The following is a 20,292-nucleotide window of genomic DNA, read 5'->3' on the forward strand; positions in this document are numbered from 1 at the left end:
GTCTATAGAGCAGGTTCATGGGTTGTAAATAGCAAAAAAATATTCAAAGTGCCTATAAATTCCCTTAAATGTCTGTATGCAATTTATACACGGGTACAGAAAACTAAGTAATGTACACTACCACAACAGAAACTGCAAAACCGCAATCCCAATTCCATTTCATTCCTTATGTAAGGAACTAGTGTTTCTAGGGAATAGCCACCCCCATTCTCTTGGCTAACCTTACTAAAACATAGAGGAAACAAGAAGTAACTGAAAAGAATCAGGAACACAAAGAAATAAATAATTAATTTTCAGTTTCTGTAAAGTAATTTTCAGTGCTGAATCACCTAAACCACATTCATTAATAACACCTTTTTTATTATGGGAAGAAAAAGAAAAAAGAGATTTCTAAGGTGAGACAAAAATTCTTCATCACTGCCTAATGCAGTAATAAATAGCTTTCCACCCTACCCAGAGCTGTGCCAACAGAGCTGTGCACAGGCAAGTGTTTGTAAGTTCTGGATCTTACACTGTCCTGTGATTGTCAACTTCTAGGGGATGCTAAAGGTCAGGAAGCAATGAACTGATGCCTGTCATCCCTGGGCTCTTATTCTGTGAACACAATTTTTTTCCTTTAGAGAGAAAGCAAGCTCAGTAAATTCTGTAAGATGTCACTCAGCAGGAAGGGAAATACTAATTTTCTCTTTCTCACTGTTCACCCTGTTACTTCTTATACATGAAGAAAATCCTCTGGTTCCAAGCAAAGTTAAGAGGATCTGAAAAGATTTTGTAAGACTTGAGTGCTCTCAGTATTACATTCCCTCACAAATACTTCTCAAATGAAAAAAACAAACCACTCGAAAGCTGAGAACAGACTACTAATAAAACTAATATGTTTTTACTACATTCTACCTCTTGCATCCTTAAAGAGCTTCAAAATAAAGGAAAAAAGAAGAGTGCAATAAGATGTAATTTTGAGCAGCTCTTTTCCATTAAAAAGTTTACGGTAAATTATCAGTCAAAGGGTCTAAACTCAACCATGCATCTAGGTTAACACTGATAGCTTATTCCCTTATCCTTTCTACTTTAAAAGGGTATTTCAACCTGTACTGTACCTCAGTTCACTAAAACTCTGAAGCTGCATATGATACCTTGATCAGTAAGTCCATTACTGTGCATCAAACACTTATTCAAATAACTCATAACTCATAATCCTTAGTCCTAAAAAAAAAAAAATGTGTAGAATTGTGTAGACCTGGATCAGTCTAGTCTCAACTATCAATAAGAATTTGTTTTTGTGGATTAATGTTGTAACTTCAGCAGTAAACCCTCTAACTGGACAATACCCCTCTGAGATACAAGAGGGTATTTTTGAAATTTAGATTCTATTTTCTTTTTTTTAACTATTAGGTTTCTATTGAACAGATAATTTTCTGGTTTCCCTGTAATTAGCTGGGACCAATTTTTCCTAATTGTTTCCTGTTAATCTCATTACTAATGAAACGAGGATATTTTGTGATCTCTCTTTCAGGAAGCCTTTCTTTTTTCTAAGGAGATTTTGAAGACTCAGATTTATAGGTTTGCGAGCACTGTTCCAGCTTTTGGGATTCTTTCTAAGTACTTGCTAGCTCTTGTGCTGTGATGTAGCACTTGGGGAGCAGTCTGTTATCTCCTGTTGTCTTCCAGACTGCTTTTTGCCTCTCAAATGCGTAAAAACGCAAAAACTGTGCACTCTCGAAAGTATTTTAAACACGCTAGGTGCATTCAGGAACAAAAATAACAAATTTAGAAGACTTAAAGGAAAATAATTATCCTCTTTCTAGCCTTTAATCTTCACATGCACTAGGTGCTTTAATTTACCTAATTTAGGACTTCAGTCTACAAATTCCTCAGTTCAAGCACTTTCGGAAGCTCACTTTTCAGGGATTAGAAATGTTAGGAGCCAGGTCCCTTACACGTAAGAACTCCCCAAATCTGCAGTAAAGCAGGGGGACAGGGGAGTCAGTAGAATCCCAGATTGAAGAACCTGTCGAAGAAAGGACTATCCGGTTTGCCCTAGCAATACACTCTCATAAACTATCATTTAGCTTTTAAAGGATGCATGTTTTTTGTACTTCAGCTTCAGGGGCAAGCTATTTAAAACGTAAAATTGTATATTCTAGAAGTCAAATGTACCTGAGGCCATGACTTGCAATTTCACTTTAGTTGGCGTGGCGAAGCTGTACATTTTGCAAAATCCAGCTTCTGGATTTGGGTATGACCAGGCCACAGAATATTTTAAGATTAATAGGAATCTTTGGATCTTGCGAAGACCTTTTTCCCGAGCTCGAGCGAGGCGAGGGGCCGGCAGGCCCCAGCGCTCCGCCATGGACTCCCGCACTCCTCCAACTTCATTCATTTTATCCGAGCCACCTCCTCGTCTCCCAAGAGCTGCTGCCTGCAGGCTGACCGAGGAGGGTGCGGGAGAGGCCGCGGTAGCGCAGCGGCCATTTTACGGTGCGGGGGCCGGGCAGGCCGGCGGCCCGGGCGGCGGGCGAGGCGCGGCAGGGCAGCGCCGGCAGCGGCGGGGCGGCAGCGCTCCGCGCCCTCTTGGCGCCGCGCTCCGGGGACGCGCGCGGCGGGGCCCGGCCCGCCCGCCCAACGGCCGCTAACGGGCCGCCCGGGGCTGCCGGCGGCGGGCGCGCTGAGGGAGGAGCGGGCGCGCTGCCGCCGCTTCCTCCTGCGCGGGGGCCGGAAGGCAGCGCGGCCCGGCGGCGGGAGAGGGCCGGGCCTCGGCGGTAGTGCCGCCGTTGCGGGTCAGCCAGCCAGCCTTCCGCAGTGGGGGCGGGCAGGCCGGGGGAAGGGCCGGGCCCCGCCGCCGCGCTGGGCGATGGAGTGAGGGAGCGCTACGCGGCAGCGGGAAGATGGCCGGTGGCGGCGGCGGCGGCGGCTGCAGAGACAGCTTGTTTCTGGAAGGTGCGTGCAAGGCTGCGAGGAGGGAAACGTGGCCCGCGAGCCGCGTTTCCCTTCTGGCGATCAGTAAAGGGGCACGGCGCAAACTGGGGAATGGGGGAGGCGGGCGTGTGAGTTCGTGGGGGGTGGGGGTTATGGGTCCCCTTTGGGTGCGACGACAATGAGAGGTGGCTTCGTGGTGGGGGAAGGGTGGCCGCCGTGCTTAGGTCTGGTGAAAAGAGACCTGCTTTTGCGGGAGGGCTTCGTGAGGGCGATTTGGTTCATTTTTCTTTTTTCCTTCTTTCTTTCTTTCTTCTACTGTTCCGAGACGCTGGGAGTGCGGTGTTTCTTTCCTTTGTGGGGGCAGCGCCGAGAGCAGCCCGGGCTTGGTGCAGCGGCAGGACTGAGCCGCGGCTCGGGGGGCGCCGGCAGGGTTAGCGCTGGGTGAGAGGGGAGGCCGGGGCTGCCTTGCCCTGCCCTCAGTCCGCTCCCAGGCCCCGGCCTAGCTGCTATTCTTTGGCCCCACCGTAAAATGAGTCTTCGCCTGCTCCTAAAAGGCTCCTGTAAAGGTTTGGGTCTGAGTTTTAATTTTGGGAGGGGGGAATTGTGATACGAAGGTTGGAATTGTGATACGAAGGGAATGATGAACCTTATTACCTGCATTTGAAAGAAACCTTTTACGTTTGTAAAGGCCTGACTTTTTTTTCCCTTTTTTTCTGTGGGTTTTTTTTTTTTTTTTTTTTTTTTTTTTTTTTTTTTTTTTTTAGAGTTATACGGTTTTGGTGTCTTGAGGGGTGTTTTTTTTGTCACTATGACGCTTTTAATTGTAATGCAAAAAGCCCCTTGAAATTGGAGTATTTTAACTGTTGAGTCTTTACAGTTTCATTGATACAGCGAAACGTTTACTACTGTAGTCTTGCAAAATTGCTACAAGCACATGTCCTGATGGCATAGACCAGTAGTCTGGTAAATTCTGCCAAATTACCATGATGATAACAAAGAAAAATTAATGAAATTAAGGACACCTCATAAGCAGAGTTTTTCAAGTCAGGAATAAGTTTAGCATTGAAGATTTGCAGTATCTGTATTGCACAGAAAATCACCTCTTGCAGATCTACTCTTGCTGCAGGATGTTGAATATTGGCTTTTTATTGCAAGACGTTCTGGAATAGATGTACTTTGCGAACAGAATACTGCTTGTTGTTTTGAATATTTAATCTGGAGTTCTGATGTCCAGAAACTCTGGTTAAGAACAGCTGTCGTGTTACCTCCCTTATACCTTTAAAGGATATGCTGGTGAAATGCAGGCACTCCATTTTTTTCCTGAACTCTGCACAGACTATAGTGAGGTTTTGTAGACAGCTAAAAGTGTCAAGATGATGACTAGTCAATGTCTTCTATGTGCACCTTGAGTACTTGCTAGCTGGACAGATGGCTAGGAGAAGATGGATTTCATATGCAATATCCACACTGTTTTTGCTTATGAATTCTCTTTCCAACAGCAGGAGCAGCACAACATGGGATAACATCTCCATTTGAAGCTTCAGTGTTCCACGATGGGTGAACTGAGTTATCAGCTGGTTTTGTGTTTCCCTATTGTTTGGGAACACATTCATTTTAGGACTGATGATGTGATAGAAACTCTAAGAGTGCAGCTACATGTGCAGAAAATCTAGTGTAGATGGTGGTGACAAAAAATTCATGGGGGTGGGCCAAGTCCAAATGGGGCAGTCATACTTGGGCAGATTTAGTAAGAACTGGTAAAATCTGTGCTAATTTGAAGCAAAGGGAAAAGGCCTTCAGATGTTATTTGATAGGTACTTATTAGAGATATTTATAGAAAAAGTACAGCCATAGGATATCTATAAATACGTATATATATATGTGAGATTTTTGGCAATCTGTGCTCTGGAAAGGTAGCATTAAATCAACCTAATGATGTTAGAAGCTCTATTATCCAAAGGCTAGACAAGCATGAGAGTGCCAGATTGGTGAAACAAGTATAATGGGGACAAAAAAGGGGATGAGAGTGTGCAGAGTGGGTAATATAACAATTTCTATTGTGGGATGATGGTTATTAATACACAAGCCTGGAGCTGTAGCTATAACTTGTCTGAGTGTGCATATTTCATGGAGTCCTTTGGAGGCTGTGTAAGCAACAACCAAAAATTGTTTACTTAATGTTTATGGAAGTGTTTTCTCATAGACTGGCAAAGGGGAGGGGCAGGACTCCTCTCTCCATCCCTGCACTAAGTGTGCACAGTAGAAGAAGTCTGGGCAAAATGGATCTTAGGTCTATCACCATTAAACTCAGTCTAAGGGACACTGTGCTGGTTAAATACATACATTTATGTGTGTACTTGTATACATCCATGTACACAGACATTTCTGATGCTGTCCTGCTTACGTTGACTATCAATCAGATTTAAGATAAATATACAGTTCAGTGAAATAAATTACTTTTCAGTATGACAGTTGTTCAGAATTTTGGTTTTAATTCCACATGTCCAGTGAGGTATTGCTTTTCTTTCATTTAGTGTAACAGATGTTACTGTGAAGAAATATGTCTGTCATTCTAGTGTAAAAGTGCTTCCTCTTAATATTTTTATTCTTTTATTCTCCAGTAGAAACAAAATGGTCTTTCTGGAAGGGTTCCTTGAATGATTGATTTGTTGTCTTTCTTCTTACACCATTCTTGAACATAATGATTCATACCAGTACATGGTTTTTGTCCAGTTCTGTGTATCTAATGTGCATAATTTTTTATTCTGTAGTGTATAGATTGTTTAATGGAAATGTGAAAAATATCCCTAGGACGATAATGGACTCCTTTTAAAGCTGCATTTGTTACCATTCTGAAGCAATTATAATAGTTTATCACATATACGTGGATATAAAGGGCCTAGATGATTACTTCCTTTGAAGAGCCAGGACTGTTAGAAGTGAGGAAAGTACTCTGGTTTTGTTATTTAATCTAGATGCAAGTGAAATCAGTAAAACTGTTCTGAATTTGCTTTTTTTATAGTGATGTTTCAAAGTTATGGGCTGAATATGCAGAAATTCACGCTAACAAAGTATTTCTCTTACATGGGAATTCTTTCCTGATGTGGAGGAAGAGAAGTTTAGTGATTAGAAATTTGTGTCTGCAGCAGTTCCTGTGTTTTTTAACTGATAGTCACATGTAAAATACGAAGAATGGTAGGCAAATTCATTTGGATTTAAGGTAGGAGGCATGTTAAATATGTGGGAATGGAGACTACTGTTGGTCATTACCTTGGAGAAAAATTGTGGGAATTCTTGTTTTCTGCCTCCTTCGCTATTACTGAATTGCAAGGTAATTGTAAATTCTCTTTTCCAACATAAAATTTAAAGTTTCCCTATGTTTATGCAGTAGATAACAGGTGAACTTTAAAATGTTTTCCAGAAGAAGGTAGAAATGTATTATTCTTACCTATTTTCTTATTATAGTCTCCTTGTGATTTCAGGAGGGACACCGAGAGCCAGTATTGAATTTTCTTTTTGAGGATCTCCTTCCTAAGTCATGTTGCCAGTCCCTAGCTTCAGAGCTGTTGAGATATTTCAGTGCAGTTGTGGCTGGAATTTGCTCAATTTTCATTCCTATTTTTTGGCTACAAGTTTCCCAATAACAGCAAAGAACACTGTGTGGTCTACCTGTTAGCAGCAGTATAAACTTCACAGTTGTCTGCCAGAGGACTCCAGAAGACTGCTTTGGTCTTTCAGTTCACATGTAAAGAATTGTCTTCACCAGAACAAGAGTTGTAGGCTTACATATTTTCTTAAAGGTAGCTGAGATTCTGGGGTGGTACAGAAACATGCAGCTCTTGTGTATTAGTGTAGACTTACAGACTTCTTTTGAAGTGGTGCTCAGCCCCTCCTCTCTCGTTTTTTGTTTCTGTTTTTAATCATACTGGGAAATCTCCTACTGGAATAATACAAATTAGGAGGGTAGAGTGGAGTTTATATTCAGGTAGAATACTTAAAAAAACTTTTCTGCCTGCCAGACTTTCCTACTTGCAAGACTCTTCTCTTTATTTTTCTCTTAACAGTGAAATTTAGTTATTAATTGTTGTAACCATCGCTAATCAAAGTCTCTCGTGCTTTATTTGTGATCAAATGGAGATTGTTATTAGTCTGAAAATGTGGGGAAGAGTTGGTTTATGTATCACTGATGTTCTGTGCCTGTCTGATCTCCTGCTTTATCCTGTTGAATTCTTCTCTGGTTTGCGTCTGTCCCTTCAATGTCCAGACAGTTCTGTTTCTTCTGTTTTTCTTGAGAGTGGTTTTTTTTAATGAGAAAGTGCAAACTTTGTGACTTCCACAGCTTGTTTATATATTCCAGTCCTTTAACCTGTTCAGATGTTTTTTCCAGCACTGCACATGTATCTTCTTAGACTTGAAGAATGTTCAGCAGTCCTGTCCAGTGGTTTTGAGAATAGGAGACCTTCTGACTTGAGTAACAGGTTATTTTCTGTGAACGAAACTCACTTGTTGAGAACTATTTCTCAACAAAGCCAAATTGAAAACATTTCTTACTGTCTTTTTTTTTTTTTTTATACATGCCAGACTAACTTGGGTGATAGGTGGCATGAAATCTTACGAAAGACAGGGTGCTTCTTCAGGTATGTAGAAAGATACTAAAAATAAACCTAATTAATCTATTACTGCTCTATAACGTATGATGCAATATGCTTGAGAGCAGGTTCTAAGGTAAAAGCTTGTGCTTCAGTTCTCTTCGACATCATCACCTTCTTGAGACAGGATTCCAGGAGCCAGGGCTTGTCCTGAGCTGTCTGAAGTGTAAAGGATCTGTGCACAATTCTCTGGTTTTCATTGTGGAGACATTTATTATTTGGTAGTTTTTCCTAAGTATCTGCTGCACTATGAACTGCTACTCTATTACTCTTTTCTCCAAGTGGGATGTAGAAGGTTCTGGTGTAACAGTAATTGTCTTGTTTGGATGCCTTATGCACCATTTTTTGTCTCTTGGATTTGGTAGTAAACGCTTTCCTCAGAAAAAGTACAGAATTTCTAGTGGGTTTTAGTGGAAAAAATAGTTAAATGAGAAATGAATTCCTAAAAGAGATCCTTACACTCTTCTTTATTTAAGTATAAATAAAAAGTAATAGTGATAACAAAAGTAGTAACATTAATATGTGGTTGGATAGCAAACATTTAACCAACAGTTAGAACATGTCATGCTTTTGCAGATATGAACCTGTTTAGATATTTCAGTCTTTTCCTTCTTGTTTTATGTACAAGGATAAAACAAAATAAATTTTTTTAATGGTTTCAGCAGCAACTTTGGCTTTTATTACTGTTTTTTTCTGGAAGACTGTACATGGATTTTGGTGCAGTATCAGACTTCACCTAGTCTGTTGTTTTAGCTTTGTCTCATAATTGAGGAGCACCCCAGGTGTTTTGTGTTGTGGCAGATCCTATAATGTGAGACTAAACACCAAACTTGCCACTTTTAAATACTGCTTTGTAAGAATATGAAGGCTTTTTGAGTCACCTCATGATTTTGCCTCCTTCCTTCCTGGTAATTGGATCTTCTATTTCCAACCCCTCTGCCATAGGCAGGGACACCTTTTACTAGTCCAGATTGCTCAAGGCCCCATCTAACCTGGCCTTGAACACTTCCAGAGTTGGTGCATCCACAGCCCCCTTGGGCAACCTCTGCAAGTGCCTTACCACCCTCAATGTCCTTGGCTATTGTGTTTTCTTACAAGTAACAAACACTCTAGCATAGCTTTTATTTTTCCAAAACTTAAACCCTTCTATTTACAGAGATGTAGAGGTCTTACAGGTAAAAATATAGAAGTTCTGTGAAGCTTGCTCACTCCATTAAGCAGAGAAGTCAAAATTAGTGTCCCTGAAGTGAAGGTTTCGGTGTTGCCTGAGCATGGTTCAGTTTGCTGCTCGTTGGTGTTAGTTCCTTCAGTGGCTGAACAGTCCGGGGTCAGGGCAGCCAGACCAAGTGTATGACTTCATCTGTGTGTGTTGCAAAGAAAGGAGTGGAAGAGCATGCAGGATAGCTTAAGATGCTGTGAGAGGCTGAGAAACCAAATAAAAATGGAGCTGTTGGTGGTGGAGGATACTGTAGAGATATCAGGAACAAATCTGGGTTTGGGGAAAAAAGGCAATTGTAATTCTCATCTTAACTTGGCTGGTGAAAAAGGCGCTTGCATTGGGGGTGAGGGGAGCACATTTGTTAAGTTCCTTTCTTTTGGCCCCTGTTTTGGCACTTAGTTGGTTTCAGTTCAAAGGTTTTTTTAAGGTAGCGATATTTTTACATAGCTTAAAATCTGTCTAATGCTCTGTACCTACTTTCTATGAAGAAAATTAAAGCATTAGTAAAATATTACTGTTCTCATTATATAGAATTAAATTTGTTGGCAGCTTTATCTTACACATTTAATTTTTAAAAGCATGTGTTCCTAACTTCCTGTTTCTGTGTTCAGCAGCCTAGCATGCCTAATATGTTCAGGTTAAGCTGACCTTAAGCTGTAATTAAGTCAAAATCGGTGTCTGAATGTCACGGTAGTGGGTGCGACTCCATTTTAGACACAGAGCTGCATACTCGCCACCACCCTGGAGACTTAACCACTTTCTTACCTGAGAGATTAAACTTGCTCTGTTCTGTCTTGCCACGTTGGCACTTTGCCAAGTTTCTGTTGGATTTGCTCATTGAAGGGTAAGTGGTAGATGCAGGACAATGACTTGGATGGGGAGAGCATACAGCCTCTCTCTGCATGTAAGAAGAATAGGACATTTCCTGTTCCAGCTCTGCCTGGTGATCTGTTAAGTCAGGCCAAGGTGTAATACATAGCTTAAACTTTGTAGTAGGTGTTTTAGTGAAAAAGCAGCTTTATTCTGCCCAAGGAAACACAATTATTTTAAATAGCAGGTTTCCTTCTGTGGAGAACAAGGTTATGGTGAGGGCTGGAGACTGGAGGGAATAAATTAACAGGCTGTGGTTATTTCTTCCCAGGTTGGTCAGAAGAACTTTAAGACGTTTTTGTTAACAGACAAAAGCTATAAGCACTGCATGAGGCAAGGAAACATTTCTGCATGTGTCCCAGTAATTCCTATGAGAGAAGAATGTGGAGTGAAAGATTTTGGGGTATCTTTCTCTGATTTAGTCTTGAATGATTATAGATAAAGAGCAGTGATGATTCAAAACTCTGTGTTAAGCCCTCCTGGCTTTTTGTTTGTTTCTTTACAGACCCTATAAGCTGGAGCAAAGTTTTCCTGCTCATATCTCCCTGAAATTTTGTTTGTTTGTTTTTATTGTAAGGCTTGCCGCAACAATGTTTTAGGAATGAAAAACACTAATAATATTCAGCTGGTGTGGTAAAACATATTACTATATGACATGATTAATAATATGTAATTTTAGAAATTTATGTCTGTAAGAAACGGCTGCAAAATATTTATTTTATGAGTATGTATTTATTCAGTGTCGTACAATTGTTTAATTTGTACTAAAATTCATTCTATTGATGCATTTTTAATAATGTCATAGGATATAATGTTGTATTTGTTTGACATGTCCAATTTTTATGGCTCATTTAGCAAAATATGAATATCCTGCTGACAGAATTTAATATAACAGTCTAACAGAAAGATTATTCAAGAGCCCATTAGATGAGAATTTGAACTATGCAGTAGATGTTAGGTTTCATATTTACAATTGCCTTTGTAATTTCAGAGGCTCACTTCTAGAAACATTTACTAGAGTTAGTTGTAATTTTATTTTTACCAAGACTTACTGCTTAGGAGACAATTTAAGGATCTTTTACAATTGGGAATAAACTTTCAAAAGTGAACTTCAGGACTACTCTGGCCCAGGTCATTGTGATTGCATGTACCTGGCCCTGGGACAGTAAAACTTCAGTGGAGATTCAATAGTTCTGCCATAAGGCAAATATGTTGTAGCTGAGTCTTGATAAATACCACAAAAAATTATGTCATTGGTAAAGTAAAACGTTCTTTATCATGTAGCAAAGCCTATTTTAGATGGAAAAGGCACTGCTCATTAGGTGGAAGAAGGAAAAGTCCAACTCAGCTGGCTGCTGCCTTCTATGGTATGAAATCTTGCCAGTGTCTCTAAGAATTGGAGAAAACTCCAGGTATTTAGCCTTTACACAAAGGCAAATGGAAATATTTTTCTTGCCACATAGTTTAACTAACTCTTTTCATCATCCCTTCCCTACTCAATTCTTTTTCTGAAATGTGCTTTGTTCATGTGAACAGAATTTTGAGGGTTTTTTTAATTGAGGTTGTTGAGCATTTTCTTTGTATGCCTTCTTGCTGTCCATTTCATGTGAATTTTGAACAATTGACAACATCAAAGAGGTGTCTTGCTCTTTTTTTCTGCTTCGATTACATTTAGAGTTTCCTCTTATGGAAGAAACATTTCTTGTGGTAGTGTTCAAGGCCAGGCTGGATGGGGCTCTGAGCAACCTGCTCTACTTGAATGTTTCTCCCCCTGCTCATGGTGGCAGGCCTGGAAGTAGATGATCTTTTAGGTCCCTTCCAACCAAAACCATTCTAGAGTCTCTGATTCTTCTGTCCTGCATATGCAAGTTAAGGTCTTGCAGAGATTGTGGAACCTTTCTGGACTTTTGATTTCTGTATGTTTTTATAATGGGAATAGTATCTATCTGACATAATCCATAAAACCTTACAAGATAAAACCAGAAGTATTAAAAAGTGCAAATTCTTTTTTCCTTCGTCCTCTTGTTATGTAGATACAGTGCTTTATTTCAACCTGATGTTCCAATCACTGCAGCAAATGTGGAAACCTTCTTGAAGTGTCAGTTGCCTAATTTCCAGGTAGTTTGGCTAGGTTATTAATCATACTCTGTATGTAACTGCCTTTCAGCTCCTTCTAAAAATAGATTGCTGTTTGTTTAGTGCTGCTGTATTCTCAGTTGCAGAAGCTTAGATTTTATATGAAGATGGATCCCCTGGTGCATAATGAAGTGTGCAGACCATACTATGTGGTTTCCTGTTGTGTTTTGCTCATCATCTAAAATTATTCCAGTGTTCAGAATTTGAGATCATCTGTGATTAATGTCATATACTGATTCGTCACAGAAATTGTATTCTGGAATTCTTGCTCAACTGTCATCTTCCAGGAAATGGCTTGTTAGCTTTATATATTTTTCATATTTTGAGAGTGAATTGGCAGTTCAGAAATTGTTCTTAGGCTATCCTCACTTTTTATCCTCTATTTTTATCTATAAAATAAGAACACACCTCTCTTAGACTTAACTTTCCTATAAAAATAACAAAATTTTCTTCCTAATTTCTGAACTTTCGATTTATCTCCAGTCTAGCAGTAGATGTCTTGAATAAGTAAAGAAATCATAATGCTAGAGATGAAAAAATTACTTTTTTGCTTGTCTCTCCTTTTTTCCTTGTTTATTGTTGGTTCCTGCTTTTGATGTTGCTCAAAATTATTTTACTTGTGTGGAAAGTTTAAGTGGGAGTCAGGCTTGCTCAGAGAGGGAAAAGAGGAAAAGTGACTGAGGTATTCCCCTTCTTGGAAGTTTTTGTGATGGGAATGCAGTTGCTGTAGAAGATGCTTTGTACCTATGAATAGTCACTGGTTTTACTTGACAGCTGGTTGGATTCAGATGAGTTGGAACATCCTGTTCAAGCCAGACCCAGCTAGAGCAGATTGCTCAGGGATTTGTCCAGTCTCTAAAGCCTCTCAGGTCAGTGTGGTCCACTCTTGAGCACACACATGGTAAAGAGCAAGTTCTGTCTTTTGCAGACTAGCCTGTAGTTCACCAGATCATCCTTGCTGCCCTTCAAGAAGGGCAGTGATGTTTTTCCAGTCTTTGGGTACAGCTGACCTAAGTGTTCCTTAATCCCATCTTCCTTGACATTGGGTGATACTTCATTCCCACAAATTCTGTTGATAAAGTTGAGTACCTGTGAAGTCAGAAGGCAGAACACAGCAGTGAAGTCTGGGATGACCAAAAAAAAAAAAAAAAAAAAGGATTGAGTTCTTTTTTTTTTTCCATGTCTTTTGTCGCTTGATTTCTATCACATTGAGCAGAAAATGCACACAATTTTCTGTAGCATTCCTTTTGCTGCTGGTGTAGACAAGGAAGGCCTCTTGAAGTACTTCTGCATTGTTTTCTAATGCTGTCAGAAGGGCAGCATCCTTGGGTGGGGTGGATACCTCTACACCTCTGTTGAGAGAATCAGTAGAAAAGGTGAAGCAGCATTAGTTGTCCATTGTGTGGTTATCACTGCTGTCTTAGCAGAAAAACTTTCAAAGGCATCACAGAGGAAATGTTAAACATACTTCAAAGCTCTGTCCTTTCATCCTCCTCTGTTACTCCTTGTTAATACTTAAAAAATGTTAAACAGTTCAGCAAATGATCAAACTTACATAGTTCTGTGTTCTTCAGTCCTGTCATGAGTGCAATATCCTGCAATGTAAGCAGCCCAATGTGCATGCAAGCCCTGAAAAAACCACAGTCATTTACCAGAATATGCAGATGATTTCTATCTTTGAAATACAGAACTTTCATAAATGCTTTCGCTTTTCAGGAGCATGAACACTTTTGTCCAGGAATGAATGCTCTGTATGTGTCATTGGTTTTCTGTGGGCATCAACTTCTTGGAAGGGTGTGGGTGTTTTTATTAGCCAGCTGAGAAATTGAATTCCCTTCACGTGCAAAGGAATGTCTGTGCTTGATACCCATTACACTGGTATTATAGAACTTCACTATTGAACTCTTTGCTTCGTGTAATATCTCAGCTAGTATCAGGTTATGATTACTGCCTGTTACTGGAGGTGCTTTTGACTGGGTTTTTTTTGCCACTGCAGCTAATTTAGGGAGTGGAAAGTTAAAGCATCTTTTAAGCACTAGATCTTTATACTTATCAGTGTAGATTAGGCTACAATTCCATGGAAATTTCCTTGGTATCTGAAGTACTTAGAATAGTTGGATGGACCTTACCTCTGCTGTGCTGTCACAGCTGCACTGTGTTAGTGCGGTTGAACAGGAGGAGGGAACTGATATGGTTGAAAAATAACTTTTCCCCTCCCCTGCTGCTCAAGGGGTTCTTGCCTGAATTAGTTTCCGTCCCCAGATTTGCTGTCAGTGCTGATGTATTGCAGGGTGCAGGATAGGAGCAAGAATCTGCAGCTCTTTGGAAGAGTGAGGGGCCTGTAATACTGTTCGTGTAGTGCTGCTTCAGAACGTGAAAATGCAGCCTCACTGTGGTTACACAGTTGATGTAGTAGAGTTGATGGTATCAAAGCTGGAAGATAAAAAGCTGTTTTGCATAGAAGTCTGTCTGGAAGAATAATGAAGCAATGGGGAAAGTAAACCAAAAAATATTTCTGTGTCAGAGTTTTATGGGTACTTGTATCCTCTTAACAATGTATCTGATGACTCTAAATGAGCAACAGATTAGAAAGCTTAGAAGCATTCTTTTTCATTTATTTAAATATGAGTCTGGATGGAGGCAAGGATTCTGAGTACATTTAAATTAATTTACATTTTTTGTGTGAGCACTGCAGTATCTGATAAGTTGGTTGCAGTTGTGATGGTGTAAGCATTTGTAAGATGAGGCTTGCAGTGTTTCTTTACCAGTGACTGGGGAAAAAGAATGTAAACTTCAAGTCTTCCTGAAAAAGCATCTGGGTCCTGAACCAAACCTTTGTTTGATCTAGACTGTGTGTTTAGGATGGTTCTTGTACACACAGAAATAGATGAGATTTCAGCAGATGAAAGACCTACAAAAGTTTCAGTGTGTGCAATAGAAACCTTGAAGTCTCTGCTATTGTATTCCGTGGGGGTGTTGGTAGGGAGCTATTCTGGCAAACAAGTGATACATATGAAAAGGGTATTTTGCTAGGAAAGTTGATCTTTGTGTGGACAGTAAATGCATCTGGCTTCTTTGGTGAGTTGATCTTAGAGAATCATACAAAGGTTAGGTGTTAGTGTCTAGTTCCAACACCCTTTCTTTGGATAGGGATGCCATTCACTATCAGTATGCTCAGGGCTCCAGCCTGGCCTTGAACACTTCCGGGGTGGGACATCCACAGCCTCAGGGTGACCTGTGCCTCCCAGCACGGTATTTCTTTGTAATACATCTAATCCAAACCTGCCCTCTTTCAGTTTGGGACCATTGCCCCTTGTTCCATCACTATCTGTCCATATAAAAATCCCTCTCCCTCCTTTTTATAAGACATTTAAGGTACTGCAAGACTGCAGTAAGGTCTTTCTGAAGCCTTCTCTTCTCCATGATGAACAATCACAGTTCTCTCAGCCTGTCTTTGTAGGAGAGGTGCTCTTGCCCTCTGTTCATCTTTGTGCTCCTCCTCTGGACCTACTCCAACACATCCATGTCTTTCTTGTGTTGAGGCCTCAGAGGAGGATGCAGCACTCCGGCTGAGGTCTCACGAGGGCAGAGTAGTGGAGCAGAGTCACCTCCCTTGGCTTGCTGGCCACTCAGCTTTTTATGCAGCCCAGGAGACAATTGGCCTTCTGGCCTTCTCCCAGTGAGCGCTGTTGGCTCATATCCAGCTTTTCGTCCATGAGAACACCCAGGTATTCTCCAGAGGGCTTCTCTCAGTGACTGCTTCTCCCAATCCGTACTCATGTCTGGGATTGTCCCAACTCAGGTACAGCACCTTGCTGTTGGACTTCTTGAATTTCAAGGGAAAGCCCACTTCTCAAGGTTGTCCAGGTCCCTCTGGATGGCATCGTGTCCTTCCACTGTGTCAGCTGCACCACTCAGTTTGGTGTCATCTACCAACTTGCTGAGGCTGCACTCCATCTCACCATGTCATTGATGAAGACATGAGAGAACACAAGTCCCAAGAGTCAGGAGAGACCTGCAGGATACCACTTGTCACCAGCTGTCACCTGCACACAGAGACATTGTCTGTAGTTTGCTGGCTGCATCCATCCAGCCACTTCCTTACCCACTAAATAATCCATCAGTCCTTAGAGATAGGGACGTCATGTGGAACCGTATTAAAGGCCTTATAGAAGTGTAGGTAGATGGCTTGTATCAGTCTTCCCTTGTCCACCACTGCTGTCATGCCATGATAGAAGACTTCCTGATTGGTCAGGCATGATTGGCCCTTAGTTAAGCTATGCTGGCTGCCTTAAGTCTCCTTCCTGTCTTGTATGTGCCTTAGCCTATCTGCTAGCAGGATCTGCTCCATTATGTTCTCAGGCACAGAGGTGAGGCCCTCTGATCCCCTAAGGCTCCACACCACTACCCAGTTCTTGCCACACAAACCCAATACAGTATCACATACAAAGCAATAAAGCAATAGAGATGTTTTTCTAGTGAGTTCTAGTATAGATTGGTATGGAATGATTCGCCTTAGAGCATGAGGTACAAAACAGGCAAAAACCCAAATCTTCTAAGATTATGTCTTTTGACGGACACTAGCGCTTTACTAATTACTGTGTATGTCACTTCTCATTTAGTGTTTCAGACAGGCAGAATTTTAAAGGATTCCTTTTTTGACACTGCAAAACTTGGCTCTTATTTCATGGATATTCACTATGAACATCTTTCCCTTACATATAGGAATTTCTTGGCGACACTGTTGAATGACAGTAACTCCTGCTGAAGGAGTTCGCAAAACAGTGTCCACACACAGTAATTTGAAGGTGTTGATCTGCTTTCTGACATTCTCCTACAGGCATATTTTGCCTTCTCATCCAAAAGCTGATAATTGTGTTTTACACAAAGACTGTATGGGGATTTTTAAAGGTCTGGCTTCAGAGTGTGGTTAATAATGACATAAATGTCCTAATGAAAGAAACTATTTTTTCTGGAATTTTTTAATTGGCTTGTTAGAAATTACATGTTGTTTAAAAAAAAACAACAGTTTTTATAAAAAGCAGTGAAATGCGTTAGCTACACTTGTGTAACTAGTTAAATTCCAGGTACTTTCTTTGGCTCAGAACTACTATCTCCCTTGGTATAGCAGCACCATAGGGAGTTAGTAGTGGGAGGAAAAATGAGAGTGAAATTTGCTCCAGCACGCTGCCTGTCTTGGGGAGAGGTACAGTGATTGCCTTCTCTTGACACAATGCCTTAGGGTTAGCTCGGCTTTTTAGAATATTTTCACCTCTGGGTATGGATGTGCCTTGCTGATTAAAAAGACCTTGAATAGTGCACATAGTAGAAATTGCATCATACGGGTTCCAAATTTGAATCTTAGTGCAAAATAGTCAGCAGTTTAGCCTGTGTAACAGATTATTTGTTATCCCCTTAAAAAAATTAAAAACCCTGTATGGAATCAGATACCTAGATCAAGTAACTCTGGTGAACACTCTGGAGAACATGATGGCGTACTTCTAGATTTACATTTTTGTTAGGACCAAGAGTGCTAGTGAGAATGAAAATTGATCCAGGGTTGAATGAGCAGAACTGGGATACTAAGACATTTTCCATTGATGGCTGCACTGGTCAGTAGCAGTGGATGAACTGTCCAATACAGAAATGCTTAATTAAAAAAAGAATTTCAGAAAATACTAAGAAACTTTTTGAAAAGAAAAGAAAAGTTGTAGCTGGAGTGTAAAATACTTGTAGTTAGCTTGGGAGTTATTTAAAGATACAGGAGGCTTACAGCATGCATGCTACTTGTTTAAGTTGATTGCAAAAGGTTCCCCAAATGCTGGCCTGGCTAAACAGCAGAGTAAGATATAATAGCTGAAATAAAGCATCACAGTTCTTGAATTAGATCTTTTATCTTAGTAATGAAAACAGAATAATAAAAAAGCTGATGGATTTAACCTATAATTATAATGAGGTGGGGGAAAATAGATTAGTAACTCCCAACAGACATAAAAACTATTGTTAAGTATTTCTCAAAACTCAGCAGGAAAGTTTGAGGAGTGTCTGGAACATCAGTAGACAACCCAGTTGTAAAAAGGTGGCTTTGGATTATATAAGGTCATAGCTGAATAATGGAATTGCTTGCACTCACTTTGGCAACACTTAGAAGGCTCTTCATGCCAGAATATTTCTTAATAAGGAATGTGACAGTGTATGGCTCCAAATGGAGCATCAGTGGAAGAAATTGCAGTACATTGAGCAAACTGTGAACAAGGCAGCGTGATCACATGGCATTCATCCAAGTGTTGTAAGAGGAACTGGGGTTTGAAGGAGGTAATGACTAAATGTGTTGCTTGCGGTTAGCGTCATATTTCTTCTACAGGTGAGGAGCATAGCTAGCATGATATCAGCATTTTAAAAAGGCAGTGGAGGTATTTGAGGAACTTTACATCAGTGAGCTTTGTGAGCATGCAACCTGAATTCGTGGTAATTATAATGGAGACCAGAATTGATTTCATTGTTCCCTCTGTAAAGTCATTTATCAAAGGCTTTGGGAGAGGCTAAGTTACCTCTGAATAAAATGGAAAATTTAATAAGAAACAATTGTGAAGAGTTAGGAAGAGATGGCAGAAAAGGTTTGTTTAGTTAGTAGGAGTAACCAATTGAATTGCACAAGGATCTGTAACATTGGTGCACAGTTACAAGAAAAAGGGTGTGATAGCCAGATGACCAAGTTTGCAGATATTTAAACTATACTTGGGTTAGTATAAGGGCTAGCTATTTAAAGAAAGTTGTAAATGCTTAGGCTTTGAAATATGTGAGTTGAAACAATGCATGAAATTCTGTGTATGTAAATGCCAAGTCATCTAAGCAAATGAGAAGTAAAAAAAAAAAGGCATTTCTGTAGGTAATGACTTGCTCTGAAGTGCTTCGTAACCAATCATGAGTGAAAGATGGAATTATCTAGTACCTAAAGATCAGTGCGGTTCCCCATAGTGAAAACAGCAAATCTAATGTAAAGATTGACTAGGAAAGGAAAAAAGAACAAAACAGAAACAACTTTGTGCTTCTGTAGAAATTAATGGGATGTATGCATCTCGAGGATTCCTTGTAGCGTGTGTATCCTCATCTCAGAACGGGTACAGTGGACTAGATATGGCTCAAAGAGAAGCATCAAGAGGGATTTAAAGGCATGAAACAGCTTTCATATGAGGAAAAATTAAGCTGACTCAATATTTTTGTTTTTCTGCCTGGGAAAGGAAGACCATGAAAGAACAGAGCAGGGATCTATGCAATCATGAGGGAATAGGGAAAGGTTGCTTATTACTGTCTCCCAGAGTATGTGGCCTGGAGAATTAGAATTCTTAAGAGCAAAAGGTGCCAGATTGACTCAGAATCAACAAAAGGTGATGCTCATGTAATTAAGCTGAGGTATTTTCTGCTGCAAGATGCTGTTGATTCTATAAAGCGGGCTTGATTAAAGAGCAAGCAGGGAGAAGAAAAGGGTAGGAAAAGCTGTTAAACACAAAAATATGTCTCTAACATATTCACTCATGGTTCAGGAAGCCTGCAGTAGATGCAAGTAGTTAGAAGCAGACATTGAATATGCAATAAGTATTTCTTTGTGCATTGTTTATACTTTATCCTAGATACATGTTGTTAGTTGTGATTTTCTTCCCCTTTTCTATCAGAGTGTATCAGTTTCATTCATTATTTGTAAATACGTTTCCAACAACGTAAAGAAAAATGTAGTAAGAAAAAAACACACTACAATTAAACCAAAATCAAAGCAGCTCCGTAGTTTGTCATACAGAATTTGTGTGAGACAGTTCTTAATTGCAGTATTTAGGGCCCATGGGGAACATGGCAGTATTTAGGGCATTGCTTTAATGAGTGCTGTCTCCATGCTCTGGAACACCTTCACTTAAGAATAACTCCATGCCTTGATATTTGATATTATATAAAAAACTCCACAAGGGTGGATATTGTAGTAGAGAGATCTGAATTTAATGTAGTATGGCAGAAAGTTTTTTCCTTAGTTGATGCTAACACTGAAATTTCCATTTGCATCGTATGTTAATTCAGGTCAGCGTCAGATGTTTAATTAAAAATGCAGCATATTATGTTGAAATTGTACTTGGGGCAGTTCAGAACTGTTGCTTTTATAGGGAAAAATTCAATTCCTGTTTGCTTATTAGTCATGTAAATAATACATTTTAGCACCCTTTCTGTATGTGGCATATAGTTCATGTCAAAGAAACTACTCTTTAATTTATGAATATCAGTAAAACAGTTAAAAACAGTTATTACATGACCTCTGGTCATAATTTTTAATAGCTTGCTAACTTACTGCTAAGAAGATGTTGACAGATACTTTTATTTATTTAAGGAAATAATAATCACCACTGCATTGATGGACTTACTGATCAATTGATAGTTAAAAATTGACATCAATAAAATAAATTCTGGGGGAAAATACATGCATCTGGTTTACTCCTCTAGTTTGTGTTGATTAATGAC

The 20,292-nt window shown here is 40.0% G+C and overlaps 1 protein-coding gene across 5 annotated transcripts in view; it reads left to right on the plus strand.

The window, feature by feature from the left end:
• Positions 1–2,682: 2,682 nt before the first annotated feature.
• Positions 2,683–20,292, plus strand: part of SENP6 (SUMO specific peptidase 6) — a 72,414-nt gene continuing 54,804 nt past the window's right edge. For 2 of the 5 annotated variants that reach the window (XM_066315037.1, XM_066315039.1), the window contains exon 1: positions 2,712–2,937. In XM_066315037.1, coding sequence (XP_066171134.1) covers positions 2,886–2,937 — 52 coding nt within the window. In that variant the 5' untranslated portion in view covers positions 2,712–2,885. Of the gene's footprint in view, positions 2,938–20,292 lie in introns of all 5 variants that reach the window. The other 3 variants (XM_066315038.1, XM_066315040.1, XM_066315035.1) reach the window with 3 other exon arrangements.

The sequence above is a fragment of the Sylvia atricapilla genome, chromosome 3, assembly GCF_009819655.1.
Source record: "Sylvia atricapilla isolate bSylAtr1 chromosome 3, bSylAtr1.pri, whole genome shotgun sequence".
In the NCBI taxonomy this organism is placed as follows: Eukaryota; Metazoa; Chordata; class Aves; order Passeriformes; family Sylviidae; genus Sylvia; species Sylvia atricapilla.